This window comes from Drosophila subobscura, chromosome A (genome assembly GCF_008121235.1).
Source record: "Drosophila subobscura isolate 14011-0131.10 chromosome A, UCBerk_Dsub_1.0, whole genome shotgun sequence".
NCBI classification, from domain to species: Eukaryota; Metazoa; Arthropoda; class Insecta; order Diptera; family Drosophilidae; genus Drosophila; species Drosophila subobscura.
The window spans coordinates 6,896,874-6,920,964 of NC_048530.1; the positions used below are offsets into that span (position 1 = coordinate 6,896,874).

The following is a 24,091-nucleotide window of genomic DNA, read 5'->3' on the forward strand; positions in this document are numbered from 1 at the left end:
ACTAGATATACTCGTATATACGATTATGAACCTATATAAGTATATATGTATGTATATGTATACACAAAACACACACTATATTGAATGTTTTTGCTTGTTAAAGTGAATAATAAAGAAAGAAAACTAATTACATGGATATTTAGACATTTACATATATGAACAAGATGGCAGGGTCGTTGATTGCTTAGATTTGGAAAGGAATTTCGTTGTGTTTTTACATTTGCATAAAATAGTGGATTATGCTTCAGAAAAATCCATTTTGTAGATATGTTTTTATCTACAAATTTCCATTATTATATTTACCAAAAAAGATCTACAAAGCATAAAGTGTGCTCAACAAAAGACTGGTTGTAAACGGATAAGTAACAATTCAAATTCTTCTACTTGACTATTTTCTTGTTCCATTTTGAGCAAGGAATGCATCGAAAACATAATCTGTTAACTTTGCTTTTTGGTTCGATCTATTTTGAATTCGGATTTTATGTTGATAATCCTTTGTTATATGCATGACGGATTATTCCATTGATAAGTTCAGCACACATACAAATCTTTGAGTTTCCATAGCTTAGCTTCTCGAGCTACTACTTTGCTGGACAGTTATGATCCACCAAAATGTGAATGAGGATTCTGCAAGAGGATTCACGTCAATAAACAAAAACGGGAAATACACATATGCACATACCTGAAGGTTCAGTCCCATGCGAGTCTCTAGCCACTCAATGTTGGCTACCGCAGTGCTTGCACGATAAATTTCTCAGTCCTTCAGGCCAATCTGAAAGAGACAGCAGGAATAGAGGGAGAGCCACATATTCCAACTGTCTGTCTCACCTTGTGCAGGAGCCACGAGGAAGAGCAGCCGCCTCTGTGTAAAGGATGGAGGTCGTAGCGTGGGCCCACCAGCGTTGTGGACTGGGCCATCTTCTTGGTGGCGACACGATGCCGCCCGTTGTTTTGCCAGAGCCAGGCATGCCCGCCACTAACATGCACTCGGGCGAGTCCTGTATGGCCTCGCATGGCGAGAGGAAAAACAGCTTTAGAACCGCCATACTAGGCTCAATGATGGCTGTTTTGGCACCAGCTCTGCAGAATGTAGCAAACAACAAAACAAAATAGCGCACAAAAAACAAACCAAAACTATAATACACTGAATAGAGGTGCGCGGGCAATCGATTGTGAAGCGGCGAACGCGATACTGACTATCGATAGAGTGCGTTTTTTTGTTTAATATTTTGAGTGCATATGTTGCGAGCTTATTAGATTGGTTTATAAATATACTTTTATTTAAATTACTCTAACAGCTTTTCCTATCTGTAAATATTGCATACATTGCAACAATCTTTCTGGATTAAATACCACCAAATATCGAAACTAGTTCAACAGCTCTAGACGCGAACCTATCGATAGAAGTGCACATATGCAATCAAAGATAGGCGGCAAATTGTGCAAAAAAGTGTGAAAAACATTGAAAATCACCATTAAATGCAAGTAAAGCCAAATGGAGACACGACTTGAGGTGCGTTTGCGAGAGCCCAATCCGCTGTTCACCCGCTGGCTGGAGCGTTGGCTGCGCGAGGCCGAGCGACGACAACAGAGGTCTCAGCACAAGTTGCGGCAGGCTCTGGAGGCACTGAAGAGCTACCCGCTGCCGCTGTACAGTGGTCGCGACTGTGCCGTGCTACGGGGCTTCGGCGGCACCTTGTGCCAGCTCATTGACGAGGAGCTCCGTCAGCACCGAGGCGCCACAGCCGAGACACAGCCGGCGGCGGCAGCCACAGCCCAGTACGAGCAGCAGGTGCAACAGGTGGTCAAGGCGGTGCAGGAGAAGCAGCTGCAGAAGGCGAAGAAGTGCCCCGCCAAGAAGCCGACAAAGAAAGCCCAGCTGGAGCAGGCAGCGGCCGAGGAGCGAGAGCGTGTGGTGGAGATGCTGCCGGGCAGCTTCGAGGTGCTGCTCCTGGTGGACACCCAGGAGACGAGTGGCAAGAACAAGCGCGTGCTCGACCAGACACGCAGTTACCTGCAGTCCCTTGGCGCCGAGCACGAGGTGCGTCGCCTCACCGTCGGCGACTTCCTATGGATAGCCCGCGACGCGGACGGCAGCGAGCTCGTCCTGCCCTACATCGTGGAGCGCAAGCGCATGGACGACCTGGCCTCGAGTATACGCGACGGTCGCTTCCACGAGCAGAAGCACCGACTGCGGCAGTGCGGCCTGCCACACGTGATTTACCTGATCGAGGACTACGGCGACAACGAGCAGCTGGGCCTGCCGCTGGACTCGCTGCTGCAGGCGCTGGCCAACGCGCGCCTCCAGTCGGGCATCCAGGTGGTGCGAACGGAGAACCACTACCGCAGCATGTGCTACCTGGCGGGCATGGGCCGAGCGCTGCATCAACTCTTTCTCAGCAAGAGTCTGCACAGCGTGGATCGAGCCGCATTGGGCGTGCCCAGCGCCAGCTGTCTGACCGATCGCCGTATGGGTCTGCTCAAGTTCCGGGCCCTGTACGAGGACTCGGCCAAGAATGCACAGCTGACGGTGCGCGAGGTGTTTGTCCAGCAGCTGCTGCAGCTGCATTCGCTCTCAATGGACCGAGCGCTGGCCATTGTGGAGCGCTATCCCACGCCGCGACTACTGCTGGACGCCTACGCGTCGTGCGGGCAGCCGGAGCAAGCACGTCGCCTGCTGGCGGGCCTCACATGCGGTGCCCTGGAGCGGCCGCTGGGCGAGAAGCTGAGCCAGTGCCTGTACGACTTCTACGGGAGCGAGTTTAGGTAGGATTAGCAATTGATTTAATGGGACATATCTAAGGTTATATACACGAGTTTATACACATAAGTGAGGGGGGAATAGTACGAGAGTACGACTTGGACTAGCACCCAATAATGGCCAACAAAATAGACATTAAACACGTTAAATAAGAGTTCTCAGTTGATCTTCTGTCTCTCTAGATGTTGCGGAAGTGACGGATGGCCAGGTCCACGGGCAGATCAAAGTCGTACTTGGACAGGGCGTCGATGGAGCGCAATGAGTCGCGGAAGCCTGTGCGGGCCACATAGCTGGTGGACGAGTAGTAGCTGTCAATCAGCTCGTTGCAGCTGAGTATCAGATTAAGCCACTCCACCAGCAAATGGGAGCTGCAATGAGAGAAAAAGGAAACATTCAACAATGGAAAAATGGAAACTCAAGCAATTAGAGGACGACTCACTTCAGTCCCGCACAGACAAAGGCCTTAAAGTGGGCATTGTGGCTGCGCTTGTAGGGCTTGTGCATGGCTAGGATCATGCCCACTGTGCTGAGCAGGCTCTGTTTGGCCGTCACATCCTGCGCGTCGACAATGTCCAGCTGGAAGCTGAGAGAGAGCTTCCGCGCCGGCGTATTGTTGTACTCCTCGCCATGCTTCAGCTGATAGTACTCGAGGATCAGCTCCCAGGCGTGCATGCCACGGCCCAGGCCGAGGAACTGCGACTCCTGGGCAGACGGCGCTGCCATGCGCTGCGTGCCCGGATGCAGGCACCGCATGAAGGGCACCATCAGGCTGGAGGCCGCCGACTCGGCGGGTATCCGCAGGCCATGCTGGATGAGCTGCTGCAGCGTTCGGGCAAAGTTCTTGCGCACCACCGTCGTCAGTTCGCGCCCGATGGTGGCTATGGAGTCGCCACGCATATGCACGATGCGCCTGCCCAGGCTCAGACCTTTGATATCCTTCTCCCACTCGTAGCGGTCGTAGCTGGCCTCCTCGTCCGAGTCCGAGGATGTGGCTGCTGACGCAGCGGCCGCCGCATATGGTGCCAGCTCATGGCCAGCGGCCACAGCCCGCCTGCAGCGCGGTGGCAAGGTGATCAACGCTCCGTTCTGTGCATTGAGGCACGTGCTCGAGGATCCTGCCTGCTGCTGCTGCTGCTGGCGCAGGGCTCGCTTGATATTGGCCAACTTCTCGCGATCGCAGCTGAGCGTGGCGGCCAGTGCGGCCACCTCCTGGATGTCCACCTCCAGCTGAGCACGCAGATCCCTGTGAGAAAAGAGGAAGCCTTGAGATAGATTGAGAGCAGAATGGAGAACACCACAACCAGCACGTACCCCCAGTGATTGCCCTTGTGCGTCTTCTTCAGGGTGTTCTGCTGGAAATCCTCGCGCGGCTTGGCCAGGTGCGTGCTGGCGAACATCTGCATGAGGATGGAAGCCTTGTCCAGCAGTCCGTGTGCCTTGCTGTGCAGACTCTCGCCGCCCTGGGCCACGGGCAGGGCCGAGGAATGGGAATAAGCGCGAGCGGGCGGAGCAGTCTCCGCCGGCACGGGCAACGTGGCCTGGGAGCGGGCCGTCTGCTTGGCCGCATAGCTGTTGTAGGCGCCCGAGAGGAGCTTCAGGCGGTCGCTGCCGCTGGCCGAGGAGCCTGAACCGGCGCCGGAGCCGGAGCCAGAGCCCGCCGCATCGCACTGGAGGAATGCAATGAAGCGCTCCAGGTCGGTGATCTGCGTCTTCAGCTGGGCCACCAGTTGCTCCTTCATCTTCAGTGGACCCACAAACTCGCCAATGGCATTGTCCACCTGGTGGCGCAGCTGGTCCGTGCTGAGCGATGGCAGATCCTGCTGCTCCACCTGCAGATTGAGCTTGGCCCGCAGCTCGTCCAGGATGAACTTTTGCTTCTCGAGGAGCACATGCTGTGGCAGTATGCCCGGCTCCCCGGCCTCGTATGCCAACTGCTCCAGCTCCGTCAGCTGCGACTTGAGTTGCTCAATCAGCTGGCCATCGGACTCCGTCTCCCGCTCCGTGTCCGCCTCGCCGGAGTCCTTCTGCTGGCCGAGGCCCGCATCGGGAATGCCCTGGAAGGCAAAATCATCCAGATCGCGCAGCAACTGGTCGCGCTCCTCCGCCGGTGCCTCAACAATCTGTCGCACCCGCAGCTGGACGTGGGCAAAGTGCGAGGTGAGCGCCAGCAGGGAGCTGGTGAGCAGCTCCTGCTCCTCCTCGATGCTGCGTAGGCGCGCCAGTTCGCTGGCACTCTCCGTCTCCATGCCGGGGCCGCTCTTCTCCAGGCCAAGGCTCAGGCCCAGCAGGTTGGGCTCCAGATCGCAGTCCACACCGGAGCTGGCGCTGTTGGCGTCATCGTAGTTGGCCCCCAGCGGTGACCATCGCTCGCTCAGCATTTGCTCTGGCTCCGGATCGGGCTCGTTGTCCGTCTCAGGCTCCGTTTCCTCCGCAAACGTTGCAGCTTTGCCGTGGCAGCTGTTCGTCGCAGGCACAGGCTGTTGGCCTTCAACGGGGGATGATTCCATTGATACCGTGGCCTCCTGCTGCTCTGGCTTCTCCTGCTGCTCCCTCCGCTCTGGCTGCTCCGCCTCGACCAACTGTAGTGCCTCCTCCATTTCCATATGGAATCGCAGGCCTCAACGCTGCGCTCTGTTTACTTCTCGTTTACTTTTCCGCGTTGCTTCCCGTTTTGCCCAAAAGAGAAAAAAATCAATCGGTGCCCAGTTCCGCTTTCTGTGCCAGCTGGCCCAGCGCCTGCTGCTTCCCACTCTTGTTCGCTCTCTCTCTCTCTCGCCCTCTTTCTCTGTTGTACGCCTCCGCTTGTCTCGCTCTCTGTCTCGCTTTGAGTGTGTGCCACGGTGGCAGCGCGGATAAGGACTTGGGCCGCACGATGAGCGCCCAGCGACAGTTTCTGACGCACTGACTGCCTGCCACGGACTACTAGCCACGTCCATTGGCTGGCAGCTTTCATCCAGAGGGGTTGCTGGTTGCTCGCTTTGCAAGCTTAAAGCTGCTCTCTGGGGTTGGTTGTTGCTTTCGTTAAAGGCTTTTACCTGGATCAGTGGGGGGTGCGTGGGTGCAGTGAATCCCCAAAGAGCTTACCCTTAAGCACAAGCACTGCGCAGTTAATGACGCCACCAAACGCTGCGTGGGTGGTTTTCTTTAGAGCTTTTCTGTGTATTTAACATCCCCTGCAGTGCAGCTTTTGTAATATTTTATTTATTAATTATGTATTTTATTTGTTTACCGCGATTTGGTTGGAATATTAGCCAGTTGCGGATTCTGTGGGTTTTTTTATAAAGCGTTTGAGTCTCATTCTGGTCATTAAGGGTGCTGTCCTTCATGCGTATGAGCGCTGAGACTTGTGGTTAAAATCTTTCCCCAGGTGAAGTGTCGTAAAAATTCCACTTATTAAATTCCCAAATATCCTAAGGAAAGAGTGCCACAGACGCAGCTTAGTTGGTTATTTTTAGAGCTTTATTTGAACTTTACATCCGCCACAATACGGTAAACGATTTCGAATTAGCTTTGAGGGCTGGCTGGAAAGCGCTTTTGTAGTCATGGAGCCTATTTTACTCTCCGTCGCGGAAGCTTTAAGTTCTGTGTCAATAAATAGCCTGTGAAATTCGCGAAAGAAACATAATAAATGGGTGGATAGCTTCAATTTTGTCGTCATTTAATTTCAGGCACAGCATCGAGAAGAGAATAATCTAAATCGTATGATATTTGATCAATTCTTTAGTAGATCCGAGCAGCAAAAGCAGAGTGAAAATCAACCATGACAAACATATAATTAAATTCATTGAATTGGACGCACCTACAAGATCAGATGATTCCATCTATAAGACGTTGCCATGAAAGTGAATGTCACCAAGTGAGCCCTCAGCCCTCTCTTTTGGGCTTTTTTCTAAGCTTTCAGTTTGATTATTTCGTACCCTTCAAAGTTTCAACCTGTTCCTTTCGTTTGAAACTTGAATTGAAAGTTGTTCCAGTCAAAGTTTCCTATGCCCCTCATGATCATGCAACTATGACAACTTTAGAGCTTAGGCTAAAGCTTTTAAATCTGCAGAGAGCTTCCCACCACAGGTCCCAAAAAGCTGTCCCACGCACATGGAATATTTACCTGTTTTTTTATTTGTGACATTTATGACCTACATTACCAAACCAGCGGACTCAACGGCTCATTGACCGAAGGTACCACCCCCCGCCCCACACAGACAAAACGAGGGGAACACGCATCCAACACGTTGCCTTCTACCAACCCCCCCTGGGCCTGCTGTTGTTATTTTTGGAGTGTCTCTGATAAGGCTTCCCCACCGGAGATTACCCCAAAAAAAAGCAAACATGTTCCCCGTTGCTGTTGCTGTTTTTTCTGCTGTTGCTGTTGCTGCTGCTGCTGACAGTGCATCTTATCAGTGCCGGCTGATGGATAGATAACAAGTCTGTCAAGTGTCTGACACAGCAAACCCATGACGGTCATTTCGGGGTCACCCCCAGACGCCAGAGCCCACACCCAGAGATGACTCCTCCACACAGTCGCTTGCTTATTATTTATTTATTGAACACAAAAAAAAAAAACAAAAATTGTGAAAGGGAAAAGGGAAAGTTGAAGGAAATGGAAAAATATACGAAAGAGTATAATTATGGGTGGTCAAAGGGAGGATGATTAACGAGGCGTCAGATTGTGCTTGCCGCCGTCAATGGGGAAGAGGGCGCCGGTGGTGAAGCTGGCCTTGGAGCTGGCCAGGAAGGCCACCGCCTCGGCCACCTCGAACACATCGCCGACACGGCCCAAGGGATGGGACGCAATGGCACGCTGCAGCATGGCCTTGTATTCCTCATCAACGATGCCGATGCGCTCGTGGATGTTGGTCACCACGAAACCGGGATTCACCGAGTTGACACGCACTCCCTGCGGTGCCATCTCGAGGGCCACAATGCGGGTGAACTGATCGAGGGCCGCCTTGGACACGCCGTAGCTGAGGGCGCCGGCAAAGGGACGCAGACCGGCGCAGCTGCTCACATTGACCACGGCACCCTTGGTCTCCAGCAGATGTGGGAGCACGGCCTTTGTCAGCAGCACGACGCCGCGCAGGTTTGTGTTCAGCACCGAGTCAAACTCCTCGATGTCCAGATCGATGAGGCCACCCTTGCCCAGGATGCCGGCGTTGTTCACCAGCACATCGATGCGCCCGAACTGTGCGACCGTCTGCTGGACAATGAGCGCCGCATCCTTGGTCACGTCAGCGGCAACGATTTCCGCCCGTACGCCCTTCACCTGCTGCTGCAGGGTCCTGCGTGTGGCCTCCAGATTGGCCACATTGCGACCCACCAGCGCCAGACGGGCCCCCTCGCGAGCCAATACCTGGGCAATGGCGGCACCAATCCCGCTGCTAGCACCCGTCACGATCACCACCTTCTCGCTGAGACTCATCTTGAACGACTGTGGGGAGCGGAACGCCCCGCATGGCTTTTATGGGCACGCCTCTCGCTCTCGCTCTCGCTCTCCCAGTCTCAGTCCCATTTCCAGATTAGATTAAGACTGGCAGACTGCCCTGTCCGCTCTCCGAACCACTTGTTGGGTTGTGTTGCCTCGGGGCAGCGCTCTTCTTTTCTGGAGACGGGCCTTCCGTTGCTATCGATGCTCTAGCATCGCATTAGAGCACCCAAAAAAGTTTTTAATTAAAAGTTTTTTGTGTGTTTGTCTGATTTTAAACATTTGTGAAATCATGCCAAGTGCCGGCCAAGCGCCATTTTGGCTCCACCCACAGCACACACACAGCACATTTATTGGCCGTTGCAGACGGGCCTCCTAAATGGGGGCGCGTGCACCTCTCCTTCACTCCGCCAAAAAGTGCTTAATCATATCCATTGCTGGGAAGGGGTATATGGGATGCATGGAGAGGGAGAGCTGTGTCCAGGGAAAGGGGTAATCCAAAGTCGCTAGACGGGAGAGCACAGCTCAAGCTTGTGCTTCAAGCTGAGGAGCATCTTCGTTCCGCCTTCGTTTATCTCCGTTGTCAGATAATTAGCATTTCCATTTGGCTTGAGTGCGCGCTCGTATATCAACGCCCCCGCCCCCGCCCGCCAGCTGGCAAAGAAGATAAGGATCCGGGAGCAATGAAGACCGAGCCGGAGCTGGAGGCCCTGAAGCGACGAGGTGATGGTGCGAGATGGGAACGAAACAAGTGCTAACTATGGGGCAGTCATTAGTTTCCATCAGCCTGGAGAGTGCTTCAGGCACACTCTCTCTCGCTCCATCGCTCTCTCGCTCTCTCGCTATCTCTCGATAGCTCCACATCAATTTGTGCTCCCCCACCCCCGACCTAACACCCGTAATGATTAGCCAAGGAATGCCATTCGGAGTCTCGGCATCCATTCCGCTTCTGATTTGGTCTCTGATTTGTGTGCACTAACGCCTGAGGGCCTGCCCTGCCCTGCCCGAGGAATGCATTCACAAGTGCCGGCGGTTTATGGAAATTGATGAAGAGGAATTCATGTAATTGACAGGCGAGAGACGAAATTGCATACAAATTGCTTAATCCCAGAAAGTTTCATTCTTAAATAAATTAACTTTTAATTAAAGCAAAAGCAGAAGGAGACACAGACACACAACAAATAAAGTAGAGAAAAAAAAAAGCATAAAAAGTGGCAAAGGAATGACTAAACTTAGTGCTAAATGTTATGTACAAGTAGGAGTGGGAAATGGGAAGTGGAAAATGGGGAAATGGCAATTGGAGTTCACTTCAGTGCCGCCTTATTCTTCAGCGGCAGGAAGGCAGCCATCACACAGCCAGCTGCAAGTTGGTTGATTAAGAGTATGTACTTTGGACACCAGTCACTGTTGCACTTACCCAACATGAAGAAGCTGATCATGAAGAAGGGCGGCACACAGCCGAGACCCATTAGGGCCGGAAAGAAGATGTTGCCCAGCAGTGAGCCGAGGCGACCGAACATCATCTCCAGCGAGACAATCATTGTGCGCAGTGACGTGGGAAACAGGCTCACCGATGCACTGATCACCGATGTCGCCGATATGCTGCCCATGGTGACAAACAGCGAGGCAATGGCCACTGTGGAGGCAGCCGAGCTGGACCAGTACATGCCAATCGAGCAGCAGGCGGCACATAAAAGTCCAACAGCTGAAAGTAACATTTTTCGAGATTGGATTTACATAAATGCGACGACGTGTCTGGCTGCACGGGCACTTACTCATTATCCGCTTGACGCCGACCAGGTTGACCAGGAAGCCGGCCAGCATGTAGGCCACCAGTCCGGCGGCTGCCACAATCAGATTGTTTGTGTACGTGGCCGCCGTCACATTCACTGTGCACTCGGCATTGGGGTCCTTGACGGCCACCAGCTGGCTCTGGGTGCGGTTTACGCTGAACTCCAATATTCTGCAGATGCTCGTCTCCCCCGACTGGCCACCCACCTGGTGCTCGAACTCGTTGATGGACGCAAACAGCTGCGGCAGCCACAAACGCATGGTGTTCTGGCTGCACGTAAGGGAAAGAGCAAAGGGCAACCGTTAGACTCGTTCTTCTACCTGTCTCTGTGTGGGTGTGTGTGTGTGTGTGTTTTTGGTGACCCCGACTCACCCCAGCAGTACGCAAAAGTTGAGCAGATAGACCCAGAGCGAGAGACCGAGGTAGGGCTTGGTGAACAGTGGCCGCAGCTGGGAGAGGCCCGCACTCAGGCCACTCTTGGGCATGGTTGCCAGCTCGGGATCCACTGGTGGGACGGTGGCAGCCGCCGAGCTCTCGATGGGCAGCTTTAGCCCTGCGTGTGCCTTGTGTTTGGTCACCTGCTCGGGCACTTCATTGGCCAGCACTTTGAACTGCAAACAGAACCCTCTTTAGACTCGTTTTGGATGGCTTGGACACTACTTACTGGATATGAATCCTTGGGCTTGCGGGTGTTCAGGGCATACATAAACTGGAAGGCCGCCAGTGCCTCCTGATTGCGACCTCGGGACATGAGAAACTTGGGACTCTCGGGAAACAGGGGGAACAGCATGGAGCTGAGGAGGCTGGGCAGTGCTGTTACGGCCACAAACATTTGCCAGGCAGTCACTGTACAAAATGGGAAGATAAAATGTGTCGCACAATAAAGGCGCGAAATCTGCTGCAGAATGGGGCCTCCAATCTGTAATCTCTGTACCAGCTGTTCGTGGGAGCATCTCTATCTCCCAGATAGTTCTTATCGTGACCTTATCGTGAGAACACGTAACACGCCCCTGGCCACAGGCCACACGCCACTCGGGAGCTCGCACCTCGCACCTCGGACTTCGTACTTACTCTTAAAACTCCAAATGTTTAGTTCCCAATCTTGGGGCAGTATAAGCATGGCCAGGCCAGGCAGCGTGAGTGTGGCTATGGAGAACATAATGCCCACAATCATCATTATCCGCTGACGATGCTGCCGGCCATGGAGCTCCGTCAGGTATGTCATAAGCACGGCAAAGGGGCCACTCATGCTGTGATTGAAGAGAGAGATTCGTTTAGAGTCAGAGAGAGAGTGAGATTGGGGTCAGCCTTTGCGCACCAGAAACCTCCGAAATACTTGAAGACCATCAGCTGGACAACGCTCTGGCTGAAGGCACCGCCCAGCACGCAGACGGTGTCCACGGCATAGCCGTAGATGAGAAGCTTGCGCCTGCCCTTGGTGTCCGCAAAGTAGCCCCAAAAGACGGCCGAGCTGATCATGCCCGCATAGGTGATGGCATTCAGAATGCCCTTGTCCAGCAGGCTCAGCTTCAGGTCACACTCGGCGCTGGGCAGGATGTAGGACATGGTCGAAGTCTCGTAAACGGTGCCCATGGCCGCGGGCACAGCGGCCACCAGCAGCAGAATGTTGAACATTCCAAAGCCTGCCGCATCGATGGCCGTCTCAAAGTCTGCGACTATTCCGGGTGTGGGTGGAACTGGAGCATCCTCCTCCTCGCTCTGCTCCTTGGCTTCGATGCGTGGGAGCTGCTTGGGTAGATTCTCCGCCAGTTGTTGGCTCATCGTGTGTGTGGTGCTTGTGCCTGGACTCGCGGCTGACTGCTTACTGAATGGGAGTCGTGCGGCGGTTAGGTTATATCTGGCAGAAGCATCTAGTCCCCTAAATCACGCCCAGTGGGAACCATCAAGTGTGTTGACAGCAATCCCCTCGAGCAGCTAGCGACTGTCTGATTACCCTGTAGGCCAACAGACAGGCACCGCCACCTGGCCACCTCTCCACTTTAGAAACAATTATGCGACGCGAATCTCCTGTCAGACGCCACCACCACCAGCTCTAATCAACAGCATCATTGCCATCATAGCCAGTATCATCAGTATCTGTATCTGTATCTGTATCAGGCCACACATCGTATATGATCACTCAGCCTGTGGCTGTGCACACGAATGGGGCGATGGATGCTAACTGGGTGCTTTATGGCCACCGTGATTTGGTTACTGATTTGCTGTTACCCCCGGACACGTCGTTCACTCCAAGGGTATGCTGGCATTCATATCCAATTGGTTCTATAAACCCACCATATGGCTTCTACACTCTGCACTCACTGACTGATAGGGGCAGACCCCATATTTGTAAGCTTAAATTTTCACTTTACGCTTTATACGCGTCTAATTTGAACTAATCCTCAAAGTGCCCATTAACAAGTTGTAAAAGGCTCCGAGGCTATATCTTGCACGCTGCCAAACGGTTATAGTATCCTAGGAGTCGGAATGATACGTATGTGTATTTCTGGTCCACTTTCATTATGGTTCCGATGACGACATGGCAGCGTCCAACTGATTTACGTCTGCTGCCGGAGTCTCTTCTGCCCAGATCTACGCCTCTGGGCGGTTAACGGATGGTGTATAGAGGGGGGCTGAGGGCAGTCACTGTTACCAGCCGTACAATTTCGGCCAACAGTTGTCGTCGTCGTCGTCGTCATCGGGGGCAAACTAATTGCGATGATTACGGGTTATGAGTTGGTTTCCCTGCAAAACTTTTCGGGATTACGATTACTCATGTAGAAGCTTAGTGCGCTGTGGTCTAGTCGGAACGGATGCTGGCGTGTGCTGGCTGTGATTTGTTTTGCACCCATTCTCTGGCACAGTGGACAGAAGGGAGTCAAAGCCAGAGGCAGAGGCAGAGCCACAAGCCTAAACCGGCTACATCACGATTTGATAGTAATTAAGCGATTTCAGAGCTGGATAATCGGATATAATTAGAGGTAGCTTAGCTGATAAATCGGTTAGGATGGTACAGCTAACGCAAAGACAATTATAGAAAAGAACCAGTGTTGTAAAGCACCAGATGCAGCATTGCCGAATGGCAGAGGGGAAACGTTGTGAGTCCCTCCTGCTTAATTCATTTAATGTGTTCTTTGCTGCTTTTTCTTCCCACTTTTCTTTCATTCCTTTGCACTTGTCTCCCCATGGACTTGGCGCCACTGTGCCCACTGCCATGACCATGCCCAGTGGCATGCCATAAAAGGCATGACGAAACCTCTGCCAAGACTGAAATTTTTCCACGCTATAGCTACAATTTGTTTAATTTCATCAGCTAGAGATACACAAAATACAGTCAAAGTAACAGACTCAGAATCAGAGACACAGACACACAGACGAAGGTTCACGTTCAGGGAGTGACGGGGACCGTGGCCCACGGCAAATTTTCTTTGCGCTATTATCTAAGTCAAACAGTAGCTAGAAGCCATGGACGTGGGCTGGGAGCCAGAAGAGGCAGTCGGACGGACGGACGGACGGATGGATGGATGGACGCCAAAGTTTTTGCACCTCCGACAATCTGGAGGGCGGAAACTGTCGACTGTCGAGTGGCTGTGTGTGTGTGTGTGGCTGTGTGTGGCTATGTGGGTGGCTGTAGTTAACGGCTTTGCATTTTGGCCAGCGTCACAACTTGGCAACAAATTGGACTTTTGTTTGTGTTTGTTAAAAGGCTTAATTTGTTGTGCTTTCGGTCTGGCCGGAGCAACATTATGAGAGAGAGAGAGTGTGCCTGTGGAGCACGATGATGGGTGGTGGGTGGCGGGGGCTATGGACTAAAGTGCTTCGAATAACTTGACGCTGCCCCGACGCCGGCCCCGGTCCCGTTGGGTGGGTGTGTCTGCGGCCAAGGTGTGTGTGTGTCTGCCTAAATCAAGCTCAAACAATTTCAACTATTTGAATTGCCGTGCCATGGCGAGAGCATTAGAGTGCCACACACAAAAACACACACACACACACACACGCAGAGAGAGCAGGAATGCACAGGAATGCACTGAGCGACAATCGAATCAAATAATCCCCATGGGATAGGAAATTTATAAGCCACTTCTCGAAGAGCGCGCCAGATCGTAATTTTTCCAATGCAGAAATCTCTCTAGTGACAGAATTTTCCCATTAAAATGTTGTGTTTTCAAGACATTTTGATATTTTAGGGCATTCTTAGTAGGCCTTTCTATGTCTTCATGGATGTGCATATTTTCTAGCGGTGTACTGGCAACAACAGCAGCAGCAGTAGCAGGAGCAGCAGCACACACTCACATGCGTGAATGCTTGTGGCACTCAGCTGCTAACGACGTGCCCAAGTAAATGTCAAACTAATGCCCAAGCTCAACACCGCAGGAGCCAGGATGCCAAGCCACCAGACCAACTCTACCGCACCCGCACTCTCACCAGAACTGTCCCGATCCGTGCCACATTGGCCCCCACATTTCCCCATTCCACCGCAAGCTATCGACGGCAATCGCCATCACCATCGCCATCGCCATCGCCAACTCAATAATGTAATGTCCCTCATTGGCGCTTTAAGTTTATGTGTGTACGTAAGTATGCATACCCCTCACTCTCTGGAAGTGGTACTGGTACCACTCTTTCCGTTGCTCGTTACCTGCATCTCGGCTTGGAGATGCTCGCTGGAGATGTGCGTGCGTCGTGAGTAACTAACTAGCGACAAACGACGAAAGACTAGAGGATCGCTCAACGCTTTGCAGCAAGCGAGTGGCGGCGAGTGGCGAATGACGAGGAGAGCCATCCACTGTATCATGGGCGGAGGAGTCAGAGGATCTTGTTATTGTAAGTTTTCATTGCACACTACCATCTCTAGGGACGTCCAGAGTTTTATGGAATTTATTGCATTTAGCGCTTTGTAACAATGCTGGGCTTAGGGTTCCGAGTTCCGAGTTCCGGGTCTGGGGTGCAGGTGCAAGTGTGCTTGATTGAGACTCTGTTTTCCTGCAGCTGCAAAAACAACGTCAACCAGTCACCAGTGGCTGTTGGGCGGGGCCAGAGGATGAATTAATGTGCTGGCTATTAGCATAGGAGCTTTCTGCAAATTGCATTGCAACTTTAACCAGTTAGCTTTTACCTTTTGCCATTTTCCATTTACCCATTAAGGGGTACGCACTCTGCTGCAAAATTACCTGTTGCTGGTTGCTAGGGGTATCCTTCAGCGCGAATATCAATATATCCATCAATCACAATCAAGAGGCTCCCTGGGTAGCGTAATTGCATGCTTGAGAGACTCTTGCATTTAATCACTTAAGAGTTGCTGCTGCCGACCGACTCTTGCTGGTGCTGGCTTGTTGGCGCTCCGCATTGTGTGCCGCCAATTGATAACTTTATCGAAGTCGAATAATCAAACTACATATATTCCTCTACCTGTCCTCTGGGGCCAGGCAATTTTCTGTACGCTGCTCTGGCTCTGCCGCAGAGCTTCTTCATTCCGCTCCTGCTCATCCTCTTTCGCAATCGCATCTACCTCGTTGAACGTCACTGTCATCGCTTGTGTATACCCTGGCAGATGGCAACATTGTTTTGAGCACATGTTTGCAGTACAGAGAAGGAACATTTTCTCTTTTACATATATCTCAGTGGTAATAGAGCTTTCAGAGCGAAGAATGCCAATGCAAGAGTATCAAAAACTTCGTCTTCTGCAGCTATATTTTTGTTGCTCTCTGTCTCTCTCTCTCTCTGCTGCGATGCTCGGGTCGCTGCTTTGATGAGCTTAGGTGGAGGATGTACGCATGGCAGCTCACCCGCTGCTACTACCGCTGCCAGCGTCCTTGTCTCTGCTGCTGCTTCAGCTTGTTTTGAGCAGAAACTAACGGTAACGGTTACGGTAACGGGGTAATCGCTGGTAATGTTCGCTTAAAGCTTAGCGCTAGAGCTCCTCTGTTGCCGCTGCCGTTGACGCTGCTGCTTCTGATTCTGCTTCTGCCTTTGCCACATTTGCATGCCATTCCGCTCCGCTCTGCTGTTGTCTCCACGCAACCCAATTTGCACGCACAAAAAACTCGCAGAGAGAGAGAGAGAGAGAGACAGACACAGAGAGTGAGTATAGGAGAGATGGGTGCTTGATGGCAGAGCACCGCAGTGGAGAGTGTAAGCCGTGCCACATGCTAAATCCTTTGTGCCTTTAATTTGTTATTGTATTGGCGTGCCAAAGTCCCCGCCTCACGCACACTGACGACCACCGACCCCGCTACCCACACCCTTTTGCACTCTTCTCCCACACAAACCCACTATTTTCCCTGCACAACACCCGTGACCACTCAAATTTGAACGCTGTTGTTGTCGTGCGTCCGACCACAAGAGCGGGGGATCAGTCCCCGGGCTCTACCCCTTCAACATTCTGCCCTTCGCTGTTGGTCACCCATGTTCCCTCCCTGCAACGACCAACACCCAACACCCAACGCACACCGCCTATCCCCTCTAACTCTCACAACAACAAGAAACTGCAATTTTTTAGGGCCACCGAAAAACAAAAGGCAAATGCCAGCAACAAAAACGGCACCCACACGAGAACCCAAAGAATGAGAGGAGGAGAGGACGCATGAGTGTGCTGACAGGTGACAAAAGAGTCCAGGTGGTTTTCATCTAGAACCCGTGTACTCTGCGCCTGAGTACATATGTATGTATGTATGTACATATGTATGGACATAGATAATCATGTGTAGACTATTTTACAGTTGGAAAAAAACAGATATTGAAAATGTAACTGCAATGATTACTTTCAGCTTATAAGGAGGTGTTTCTGTAAGTATATTATGAAGAATGCCAGTGAAACTTTTGTCGGTGGCGTGGGAGTCGTTACCGCTGCGCAGCCTGCATGTTTATCAGCTCATCTCTAATGAAACGTTATGTTATGGCCCTGCCATTGCAGCTGCCGCTCGCTCCCACTTTTACTCCCCCTCGCCCCATACACCAGGCGTGTGCACCCTCTCCGTCTGACAGCGACAGCATTTGGTGTTTGGTGGTTTAGCGTTTTGTTTTTGTTGCATTTCCCGCAAGAAGAGCAGAAAAAAGAGACACACAGACAGACTGAGTGCGGAGAAGACGCTCCAGATAGCGACCAAGGGATACCCTCTATTTATGGGTACCTTAACTCCAATTCGGCCTCTATGCATACATTTATGTGTACACTTCGTTTACATGATACCCTTGTATTTCCGCGTGTACAGGGTACACAACAGAGATGTGGTGAGAGTAGGAGTGAAACAGGGACAGTCGCAGAGAAGGAGTGACCATCCAACGCTTAACGCTCTGCCACAACATGCACTCACCCTCTCTCGTAGGCCGCAGGGATTCGGGTTCTGGCGTGGAGTAGGGCTCGGGTTTGGGCTCGAGTTCGGCCGCCTCCCAAACAGGGTTGCGTCAGCTTGCGTAGGCTTAAAGAGAACTTTCGACTAGCGACCCCATGTCCCTTGTCCCTTGTCCTAGTCCCTCACAGCTCCCCTCTGAAGGCACCGATTTGTGGTATTTGCAATCCGGCTTACTTAAACGATTTTTCGCTTCTTTGAATGTTTTAAACAAGTGCATCAAAGTTTTAGCCACGGCTGATTTGTTGTTTCACAGCCCCCCCAGCATCCCTGCTGCCACAGCCATCCTGTGGCACCTCCCACTGATTACCCTTCTGCAACAGTTAATTGCTGCAGCTTTGGTGGAGCTTTTTTGGGGGCTTGTGTTGCAGGAGCCGCAGCCGTCGCCGCTGGGCTTTGCGTAAATGTTCTAGCCACATTTCCCATTGTGCCACACCCTCAATCCGCTACCCAACACCCAACACCCACACACATGCAAGTGTCAAGTGCATTATGTGTCTGTGTGTGTGTTTGTGTGTTTTAAAGTTAAGCGTAGCATGAAAGCACTCCCCCTATTCCCCTGATTGCGCTTGCTGTGAAAATGCAGAACAAATAACACAAAAACAATCGGGTAAAAATAAACAAGCGAAAGACGTTAGATAATAGTTAAATACAATCAGAGGGGCTTAGATACACAGACACAATCAGAAAGAATAAACACAAAGGGTACAATCAGAGGGAGAGCGGTACCTCTGGGGATAACAGATTAAGTCATCCTTAAGAGAGGGGAACAATTACATAATAAAATTCAAGGGGTCGACCCCTGGGGATAATGGATTAAAAACGAAACTGCACTGAAAGAAACGAATCAGCATCTTGATGATTTAGATACAATCAGAGTTACTTTAAGGGATAATAAAAGCAGAAAGTGCGACAAATAAACTTGCATAAATATTTTACATATTTTCATCTTTATATTCTTCGCAGCGATAGTTTGGGGGGTACAGTCCCTCCCAGTTCTGTTGTATTTTATTGTGCGTGCATCCCATGCGATGCATATCTAGCATTTATGAAAGCATTTTTCCCTACCGTTGGCTTGGAATATTTAAACATTCAAATCTTACACACAGCATAATTTTTATTTATAGGTGAGCATGGTCATAAATATTCCGAATGTTGCCAGATATAAAACACAATATCGATTTTCTTTCAGATAAAAACTATTGCCGCAGTTCAACTCACTTTAAACTCATTATATACTTTATTCAGTTGATGCGATTTATGGCATATAAACCTGAAGCCATTTCATTTCTGCTGCTATCGGTAGTGTAAGTTTCAGCAATTAAAATTATTCAATTGTGAACCATTTAGAAAGTAGATCTGACCAATAGAATAAGGCATGGCCCACATCAGAGTTTATGAGCAGAGGAATTACCCTCTGAAGGGTATCTACGGCCTCGGTGTACCAGCCTTAAGTTAATGTTTCGACTTTATTTATGTTTGCACTTCTGCTTGGGACATGTAACAAATATTATTTTCAGCAAATGCTCGACTAATTGTTGGCTTTTCTCGGCTCTCGATTTTCTATTCTCTAGTGGGAGACACGCGCAGACATATGCATATTTGTGACCCATTTAGTGATTTAGGGACTGTCCGAGAAGAGCAGCAGAACACTGGCAGGGCTGGCAGGGCTGGCAGGACACAAGGACAAAAGGCCAGAAGAAGCAGCAGGAATGGAAAGAATATCATTTTTTGCGGTTAGCTTTAAAGCCGACAAACATTTTTTGGGCTGCCATTTGGCATTCGGGGCCATAAAATATTTGATTTGTTATGGAAATTGCATTTGGCGTTGAACAAATACACTTTTCCTACACACTCCTCTGTGCATATTTATTTATATGTATATATTTTTGGGAAATTGTTTCCCTGCCTGTATAGCCATGTATCTCTGTTTGATTGTTGCTTTTTATGGTTTCGTTGGCCTCCCCCAGTCGCTAGCACTTCGAACGAATGCAATCAATGAATGTGCGGCTATGGTGGGGTAGTATATGATATTGTGGGAAATGGTATACGCTGTAGCAGGCGTGGTTTGGTCAATAATTTTTAATAAAATTACAGAGTTACAGCAGCAGCAGCAGGAGCAGGAGCAGGAGGAGCATCAGCAGCAGCAGAAACCGAGAATTCAGGACTAAAGCAAGAGACAGGAGCTTGGAATTTGTGTTCATGCAAATGATTTCTGAATTTCAATTGGAAAACCCATCCCATTCAATGTGCGCTTTAGAACCCCACTAATGGGTTACTTTTCAGCATTGTTTCTACCAAATGAAAACTGCAAAACTGGAAAACTCACCAGCATACATTCTTGTGCTTTGAGTTTATTTGCCAACTTTCCATTCGAATGAGCAGCAAAGAAGATTACATTGAATGAAATTCCTTACCAACATTTGACTCTGTTCATTTATGCAGGAACTATTAGGGATGCAATGAGGCATTAAATTAGATCCAAAGTACGTACCACTGAAGCTCCATCTCTGCCAAGAGTGCGACTGTTTCATGTTCTGTTTGAATAGTTCTCAGGCATATTATTATCTACACTCGTAGTGCTCTGCTGTATGAGTGTGAGTATGTGTTTCTTTTAGTCAAATAACTACACCATATCCTGCTGTTTTAGACACTCCTCCCAGCCTCTTGTGTGTTGGGTTGGCTGGCTGACATCCTTCCTATCTTGTTTTCAACTGCTGCTCCATGCACATCCTGTGAATGTGCCTGTGCCTGTGCCTGTATCCATGTGCCTCTGCTCTCTGCTCTCTGTGCTGAGTGAGTGTAGGTGGTTCTGGTCCTTTCCTGTTTTAGTTAGTCGCATATGTGAAGATGGTCAAGTTCAACATTCAATTAGAATACATTACAGGCTCAGTGACATGCAAACACAAACTGTCTGCCCCTGTCCGACCCCTCCCCGAGAGTGGTGGGTGTCAATGGGTATGCGAATGGGTCTGTGGCTGTGTCTGTGGCTCTGCTTTCCACTAAGAGCAGCAAAACTTTGAGTTCTGCCACACAGCCACAGCCCCCACATCCTGTCCGAGTAGTTTAATATTCATATGCATATTTTTAGCAGAGGCCAAAAGAGAGCAATTCCAGAGGCCAGGGCTGGGGTTAGGTGTGTTGTTTAAAGAGCTTTCCAAGCACTTTAAGTGCCTCCGCCCACCACCATCACCATCACCACCATCCACCCACTGCCGCCGCCCTGTTTCGCCTTCTTGTGCTGTTTTGCCTGCTGAAAGACCCAAGCTGAAAGGTATACTGATTCTAACAGCGAAGAAAACCATTATCTTTGGGGGTATAAATGGTTCAGTTAGGATCATTATATTAGCATTGATGTATCGTGGGGAAAATCTGCAGAATTTTAAGACTGAATTCTTGCTTCTATTTGCTGGAACTGTTTGCGATTGCAGGGTATCGGCATCACAGGCTCACACTCTCTCACTCTCGATTGTGGCACTTGGCAGTCGGTATCCTTGGGTGGCTCAGCCCATCCTCTGGTTGGTTTTTCGGCTGTTTTCTCTTTGCCTTAACATTTTTATGGCCTACACAGCCGGTCCATGGTTATGCCCCCCAGTCGGGCCATGTGTTTCAGTGTTCCAGTGTTCTAGTGTGTGTGTGTGTGTTTGTGGAGGGTTTTATGACTCTGTTATGAAGTTTGTTAGGTGTAAATTTGATGGGGTCGAGGCCGGAGACAGACAGCCAGAGAGAGAGAGAGATCCATGCGAAACTATATTGGTCGGCACGCTTCCCCCATTCTACTCCATTTCCAGTCTCATTCTAACGCTCATTCTCGGGGCTTAATTGCCAAGTCGTAGGAAACATAATTTATGGCCTGCCATACCGAGTTATGAAACACTTTGGGCTGGGCCTTCGAGTGAGCCTTCGAGTGGCCGCCGCCAGGAGCCAGGAGCAAGTGTTCCTGGAAGAGCAACAGGAAGTGGCGTGGAAGTGTAGGAAGTGGAGTGAGGGGCATACCAATGCCAGTTGAGCAAATTGAATACAAATTCGCTTACAACTAATTAGGCAGAAGGATGCTACGATGCTTCGATGCCAGGATGCTGCTGCCAAGGGGAGAGCAATAGAAATACTCGCAGGAGGCCTCAGGAACCACAGGAGTCGGACCCCAAAAACCGAACACACAGGCCAGGCCACACGTTTGCCCCGAAAACTTTAATTTGGTTAAGCAAACATCAGAGAAATGGATGGAGAGGGAGGGCAGCGGAAGCGGAAGGGGAAGGGGATACGGAAGCGGAATTGAGGTGGGAGGTGGGAGGTGGAAGGTACGTACGTGTAGGGCTGCGCATTTGCCACAAGGTGTTGCATTCACATTTTCGTTTCGCTACACATTCTCTCACACCTCAGGGGCACATTTCACTCTTACTGATTGGAAAGAAGAACAAAGGAAATTCCATAACGTGCTGCACGGATGCTTCTGCCCAGGGGATGGGGCAAGCAAGTCTCTCTGTCTGTCTGTCTGTTTGTCTGTCTGTCTGTCTCCAACACTTTCTCTAAGTGACACGTCACAACTTGGCCAACGGGTAGTCGGAGCAGGAGAGAGCGAAGGAAGGGAAAGGATGGAATCCAAAGGAAATTCCATCTTGAATCCGCATTCTTCTGTGGAGGGGGAGACAGATGGAGGTTCGCGCAGACTGCAGGACATAAAAATGTTTAGCGAAGGAATTTTTCAAGCGTTTCCCCAAGTCAGGTCTGCCTCTCCATTGTTTCTATTACAATTATCCCACTTGGAAAAATACACAGGGGTACGAGTTTGTGTATTCCAAATGTTTATATTTATTGCTAAATGCCAAAAGGACATTCCATGTATTCACCTTCAGGTAATTTATTCCAGTGTGTAAACATTTAGCTGCACTCGAAATCGCAGGGCGCATTCGTTCCGATTTCGAGGCAGATGTGGAAGCTGATTTTTTGTTGCACAAACAAATTTGAAGTCTGTCAAAAGAAATTCAATAAAACACAAAATAAAAAGAGAATCAATTTTGTTTGGCTCTTACCTTTTGGTTGCAGTTTTCAAAGGCTTATCTCTTAGTCAGCCTTCCTGTTTTGTGTGTCGTCAGTGTGTTTTCATTGAAGTGTTGCATTCCACATATAATAATCCGGCATGTAAAATGTTGGCAGCCTTCAGACCCGATTACATTTTACATGCCGATCTGTCCAAAGAAATGATTTAAAGTACAACAAACAAAAAGCAATGAGCCAACGAATTACCTTGCGAGTTTGTGTTCAGTTTTTGGTACAGCTCGCAGTCTGTTTGTTTGTGCTCTGGCATAGGCACAACTCTTAGTCGTCCTTCATGTTCTTTGGTGTGTGTAATTGTGGCGTAGTGTACTCTTATTAATACCATCAATAAATTCAATTTTTGCAGTGTAGTTTGTGTGTGTAGAGGACGACTGAAGGCTGCAAAAATAATAGCTTATATAAATGAAAGAACAAACTTATTTAGCGCTTACCTTTGTGGAGTTGTGCCTATAAACCAATATGTTAATTAATTGTGTTTTGTTTTCGCCACTCAGAAGCCACCGTTCTCGTTGAGCTTCAGCTCTGGCGACAGATCTGTGGTGACCGCCAGGGGGGCACCATCACGGTACATCCTGACCAGGAGCGTGGCCAAGTTTCTGGCATCAGCGATGCCGGAGTGGGCACGTCCCCGGAAGGTCAGGCGCAGACGGGACAGCGCTTTTTCAAAGTTATAGGGATAAAACTTGTAGAAGGTGCGGTATATGGCCTTGGCATTCATCCACTGATCGAAGTAGCTGGGCTTGCGCATTTTCTTGCGTTCACACTCCTTGACCAGACATATGTTAAAGTCCCAGTTGGTCCAGGTGACAAGGATGCAGTTACCCTTCGGATTGGTCTCGCTCATCTTCGGCAGCACAAGGTTGCGTACCTTCAGCTCCTTCTCGAGCCACTCGGTGAATCGATTGATAGCTGTCTGCACAGTCACAGCGGCATCCACAGTCCTCTGCCGTATGCCCGTCAAATTGGTGCAATATTCGCTCAGTTGTGGCCTTTCGACGGGCTTCACGTAAGTGTGAAACTCGGCCTCCACTTTGCCCGTTTTCAGATCGACCAAAACGGCTGGGAACTCAATTATTTCCGAGTCACGTAATTCTGGAACCGGCTGATCCTTAAAGCAAGTGGCCTCAAAGTCCACGGCAATGGCATGCGTATAGCCATGCATCGTTAATCGTTAATTGTAACGCGTTTTATTTTTTGGAAAAAATGTATTTTCTTTCAATTTGTTCTCTAGATGTGAACGAGTGAACTTCCTTTTGGTTTATGGTCTGATTTATGTAGAAATGTCGAAGGCCCTTTTTTCAGACGTGTCAAGGCTTACTTGTGACACTCTGTGCTACAATTCTCAACTAATAAAGTGCCGAATTAGTGATCGAAGCCGTCACAGGCTTTCAAGTCAGCAAATTCGAATCTGACAAGTGTGACCATCGATAGTTTCTGGTGCAGCGCTGCTTCCCACTGTAAATCGAATGTGGCGCACCTCTCACTTTCACTGCATGACTTTCCCCTCCATCGATCAGGGATATCCCCTCGATATCCTCTATTCATGACTCGCAACTCATCTGCAGCTCAAGGTCCAAACATAACTGCTGCGTGCCTGCCATGGCGCTCCTCCACTCTCCGACACCCTTTCCTAACATTGACATTAGTGTGGCACAGTTTTTGGGAGCGGGAGCCGAATGGGGCGCCAGGCAGCAGCAGGCAGGAGGCAACAG

At 50.1% G+C, this 24,091-nt stretch overlaps 5 protein-coding genes and 1 long non-coding RNA gene across 8 annotated transcripts; 1 reads left to right on the forward strand and 5 right to left on the reverse strand.

Moving 5' to 3' along the window:
- Positions 1-280: 280 nt before the first annotated feature.
- On the reverse strand, positions 281-1,153 carry LOC117903353. Its single transcript, XR_004649493.1, has 3 exons — positions 829-1,153; positions 683-772; positions 281-627 (listed from the first exon to the last, which is right to left on the reverse strand). It is a non-coding gene; the product is annotated as an uncharacterized LOC117903353 (long non-coding RNA).
- Positions 1,154-1,420: 267 nt separating this feature from the next.
- On the forward strand, positions 1,421-2,918 carry LOC117903347 (crossover junction endonuclease MUS81). Its single transcript, XM_034815297.1, has one exon. It carries the CDS (start codon positions 1,496-1,498, stop codon positions 2,768-2,770), a length of 1,275 nt encoding a protein of 424 aa, XP_034671188.1. The 5' UTR covers positions 1,421-1,495; the 3' UTR covers positions 2,771-2,918.
- LOC117903344 (RUN domain-containing protein 1) lies at positions 2,768-5,865 on the reverse strand. 2 transcript variants are annotated; one of them, XM_034815293.1, is made up of 4 exons: positions 5,324-5,864; positions 4,073-5,283; positions 3,201-4,004; positions 2,768-3,129 (listed from the first exon to the last, which is right to left on the reverse strand). In XM_034815293.1, exons 2-4 carry the CDS (start codon positions 5,266-5,268, stop codon positions 2,940-2,942), a joined length of 2,190 nt encoding a protein of 729 aa, XP_034671184.1. In that variant the 5' UTR covers positions 5,269-5,283; positions 5,324-5,864; the 3' UTR covers positions 2,768-2,939. The 2 variants fall into 2 exon arrangements, with proteins under 2 accessions (XP_034671184.1, XP_034671183.1); XM_034815292.1 differs by having other exon boundaries at positions 4,073-5,865.
- A 1,413-nt stretch (positions 5,866-7,278) lies between these two features.
- Positions 7,279-8,215, reverse strand: LOC117903351 (3-oxoacyl-[acyl-carrier-protein] reductase FabG). The gene has a single exon (XM_034815302.1). It carries the CDS (start codon positions 8,175-8,177, stop codon positions 7,410-7,412), a length of 768 nt encoding a protein of 255 aa, XP_034671193.1. The 5' UTR covers positions 8,178-8,215; the 3' UTR covers positions 7,279-7,409.
- A 998-nt stretch (positions 8,216-9,213) lies between these two features.
- On the reverse strand, positions 9,214-11,808 carry LOC117903345 (inner membrane metabolite transport protein YgcS). Its single transcript, XM_034815294.1, has 7 exons — positions 11,291-11,808; positions 11,044-11,222; positions 10,637-10,818; positions 10,345-10,583; positions 9,956-10,242; positions 9,598-9,885; positions 9,214-9,540 (listed from the first exon to the last, which is right to left on the reverse strand). Exons 1-7 carry the CDS (start codon positions 11,752-11,754, stop codon positions 9,485-9,487), a joined length of 1,695 nt encoding a protein of 564 aa, XP_034671185.1. The 5' UTR covers positions 11,755-11,808; the 3' UTR covers positions 9,214-9,484.
- Positions 11,809-22,172: 10,364 nt separating this feature from the next.
- Positions 22,173-23,625, reverse strand: LOC117891797 (ERI1 exoribonuclease 2-like). 2 transcript variants are annotated; one of them, XM_034797475.1, is made up of 4 exons: positions 22,811-23,624; positions 22,569-22,757; positions 22,355-22,510; positions 22,173-22,292 (listed from the first exon to the last, which is right to left on the reverse strand). In XM_034797475.1, the coding sequence occupies exon 1, from the start codon at positions 23,539-23,541 to the stop codon at positions 22,870-22,872; it is 672 nt and encodes a 223-aa protein (XP_034653366.1). In that variant the 5' UTR covers positions 23,542-23,624; the 3' UTR covers positions 22,173-22,292; positions 22,355-22,510; positions 22,569-22,757; positions 22,811-22,869. The 2 variants fall into 2 exon arrangements, with proteins under 2 accessions (XP_034653366.1, XP_034653375.1); XM_034797484.1 differs by lacking the exons at positions 22,173-22,292; positions 22,355-22,510 and having other exon boundaries at positions 22,737-22,750; positions 22,811-23,625.
- Between the last annotated feature and the right edge of the window lie 466 nt (positions 23,626-24,091).

Coding starts and splice junctions, on each gene's coding strand:
- LOC117903351 (XM_034815302.1), bottom strand. CDS start 8,177: ATGAGTCTCAGCGAGAAGGTGGTGATCGTGACGGGTGCTAGCAGCGGG.
- LOC117903344 (XM_034815292.1), bottom strand. CDS start 5,364: ATGGAAATGGAGGAGGCACTACAGTTGGTCGAGGCGGAGCAGCCAGAG. Junction 4,005..4,072: donor CACAAGGGCAATCACTGGGG/GTACGTGCTGGT, acceptor CTTTTCTCACAG/GGATCTGCGTGCTCAGCTGG. Junction 3,130..3,200: donor TTTGTCTGTGCGGGACTGAA/GTGAGTCGTCCT, acceptor CTCTCATTGCAG/CTCCCATTTGCTGGTGGAGT.
- LOC117903347 (XM_034815297.1), top strand. CDS start 1,496: ATGGAGACACGACTTGAGGTGCGTTTGCGAGAGCCCAATCCGCTGTTC.
- LOC117903345 (XM_034815294.1), bottom strand. CDS start 11,754: ATGAGCCAACAACTGGCGGAGAATCTACCCAAGCAGCTCCCACGCATC. Junction 10,584..10,636: donor AGCCCAAGGATTCATATCCA/GTAAGTAGTGTC, acceptor TTCTGTTTGCAG/TTCAAAGTGCTGGCCAATGA. Junction 10,243..10,344: donor AACTTTTGCGTACTGCTGGG/GTGAGTCGGGGT, acceptor CCTTACGTGCAG/CCAGAACACCATGCGTTTGT.
- LOC117891797 (XM_034797475.1), bottom strand. CDS start 23,541: ATGCATGGCTATACGCATGCCATTGCCGTGGACTTTGAGGCCACTTGC.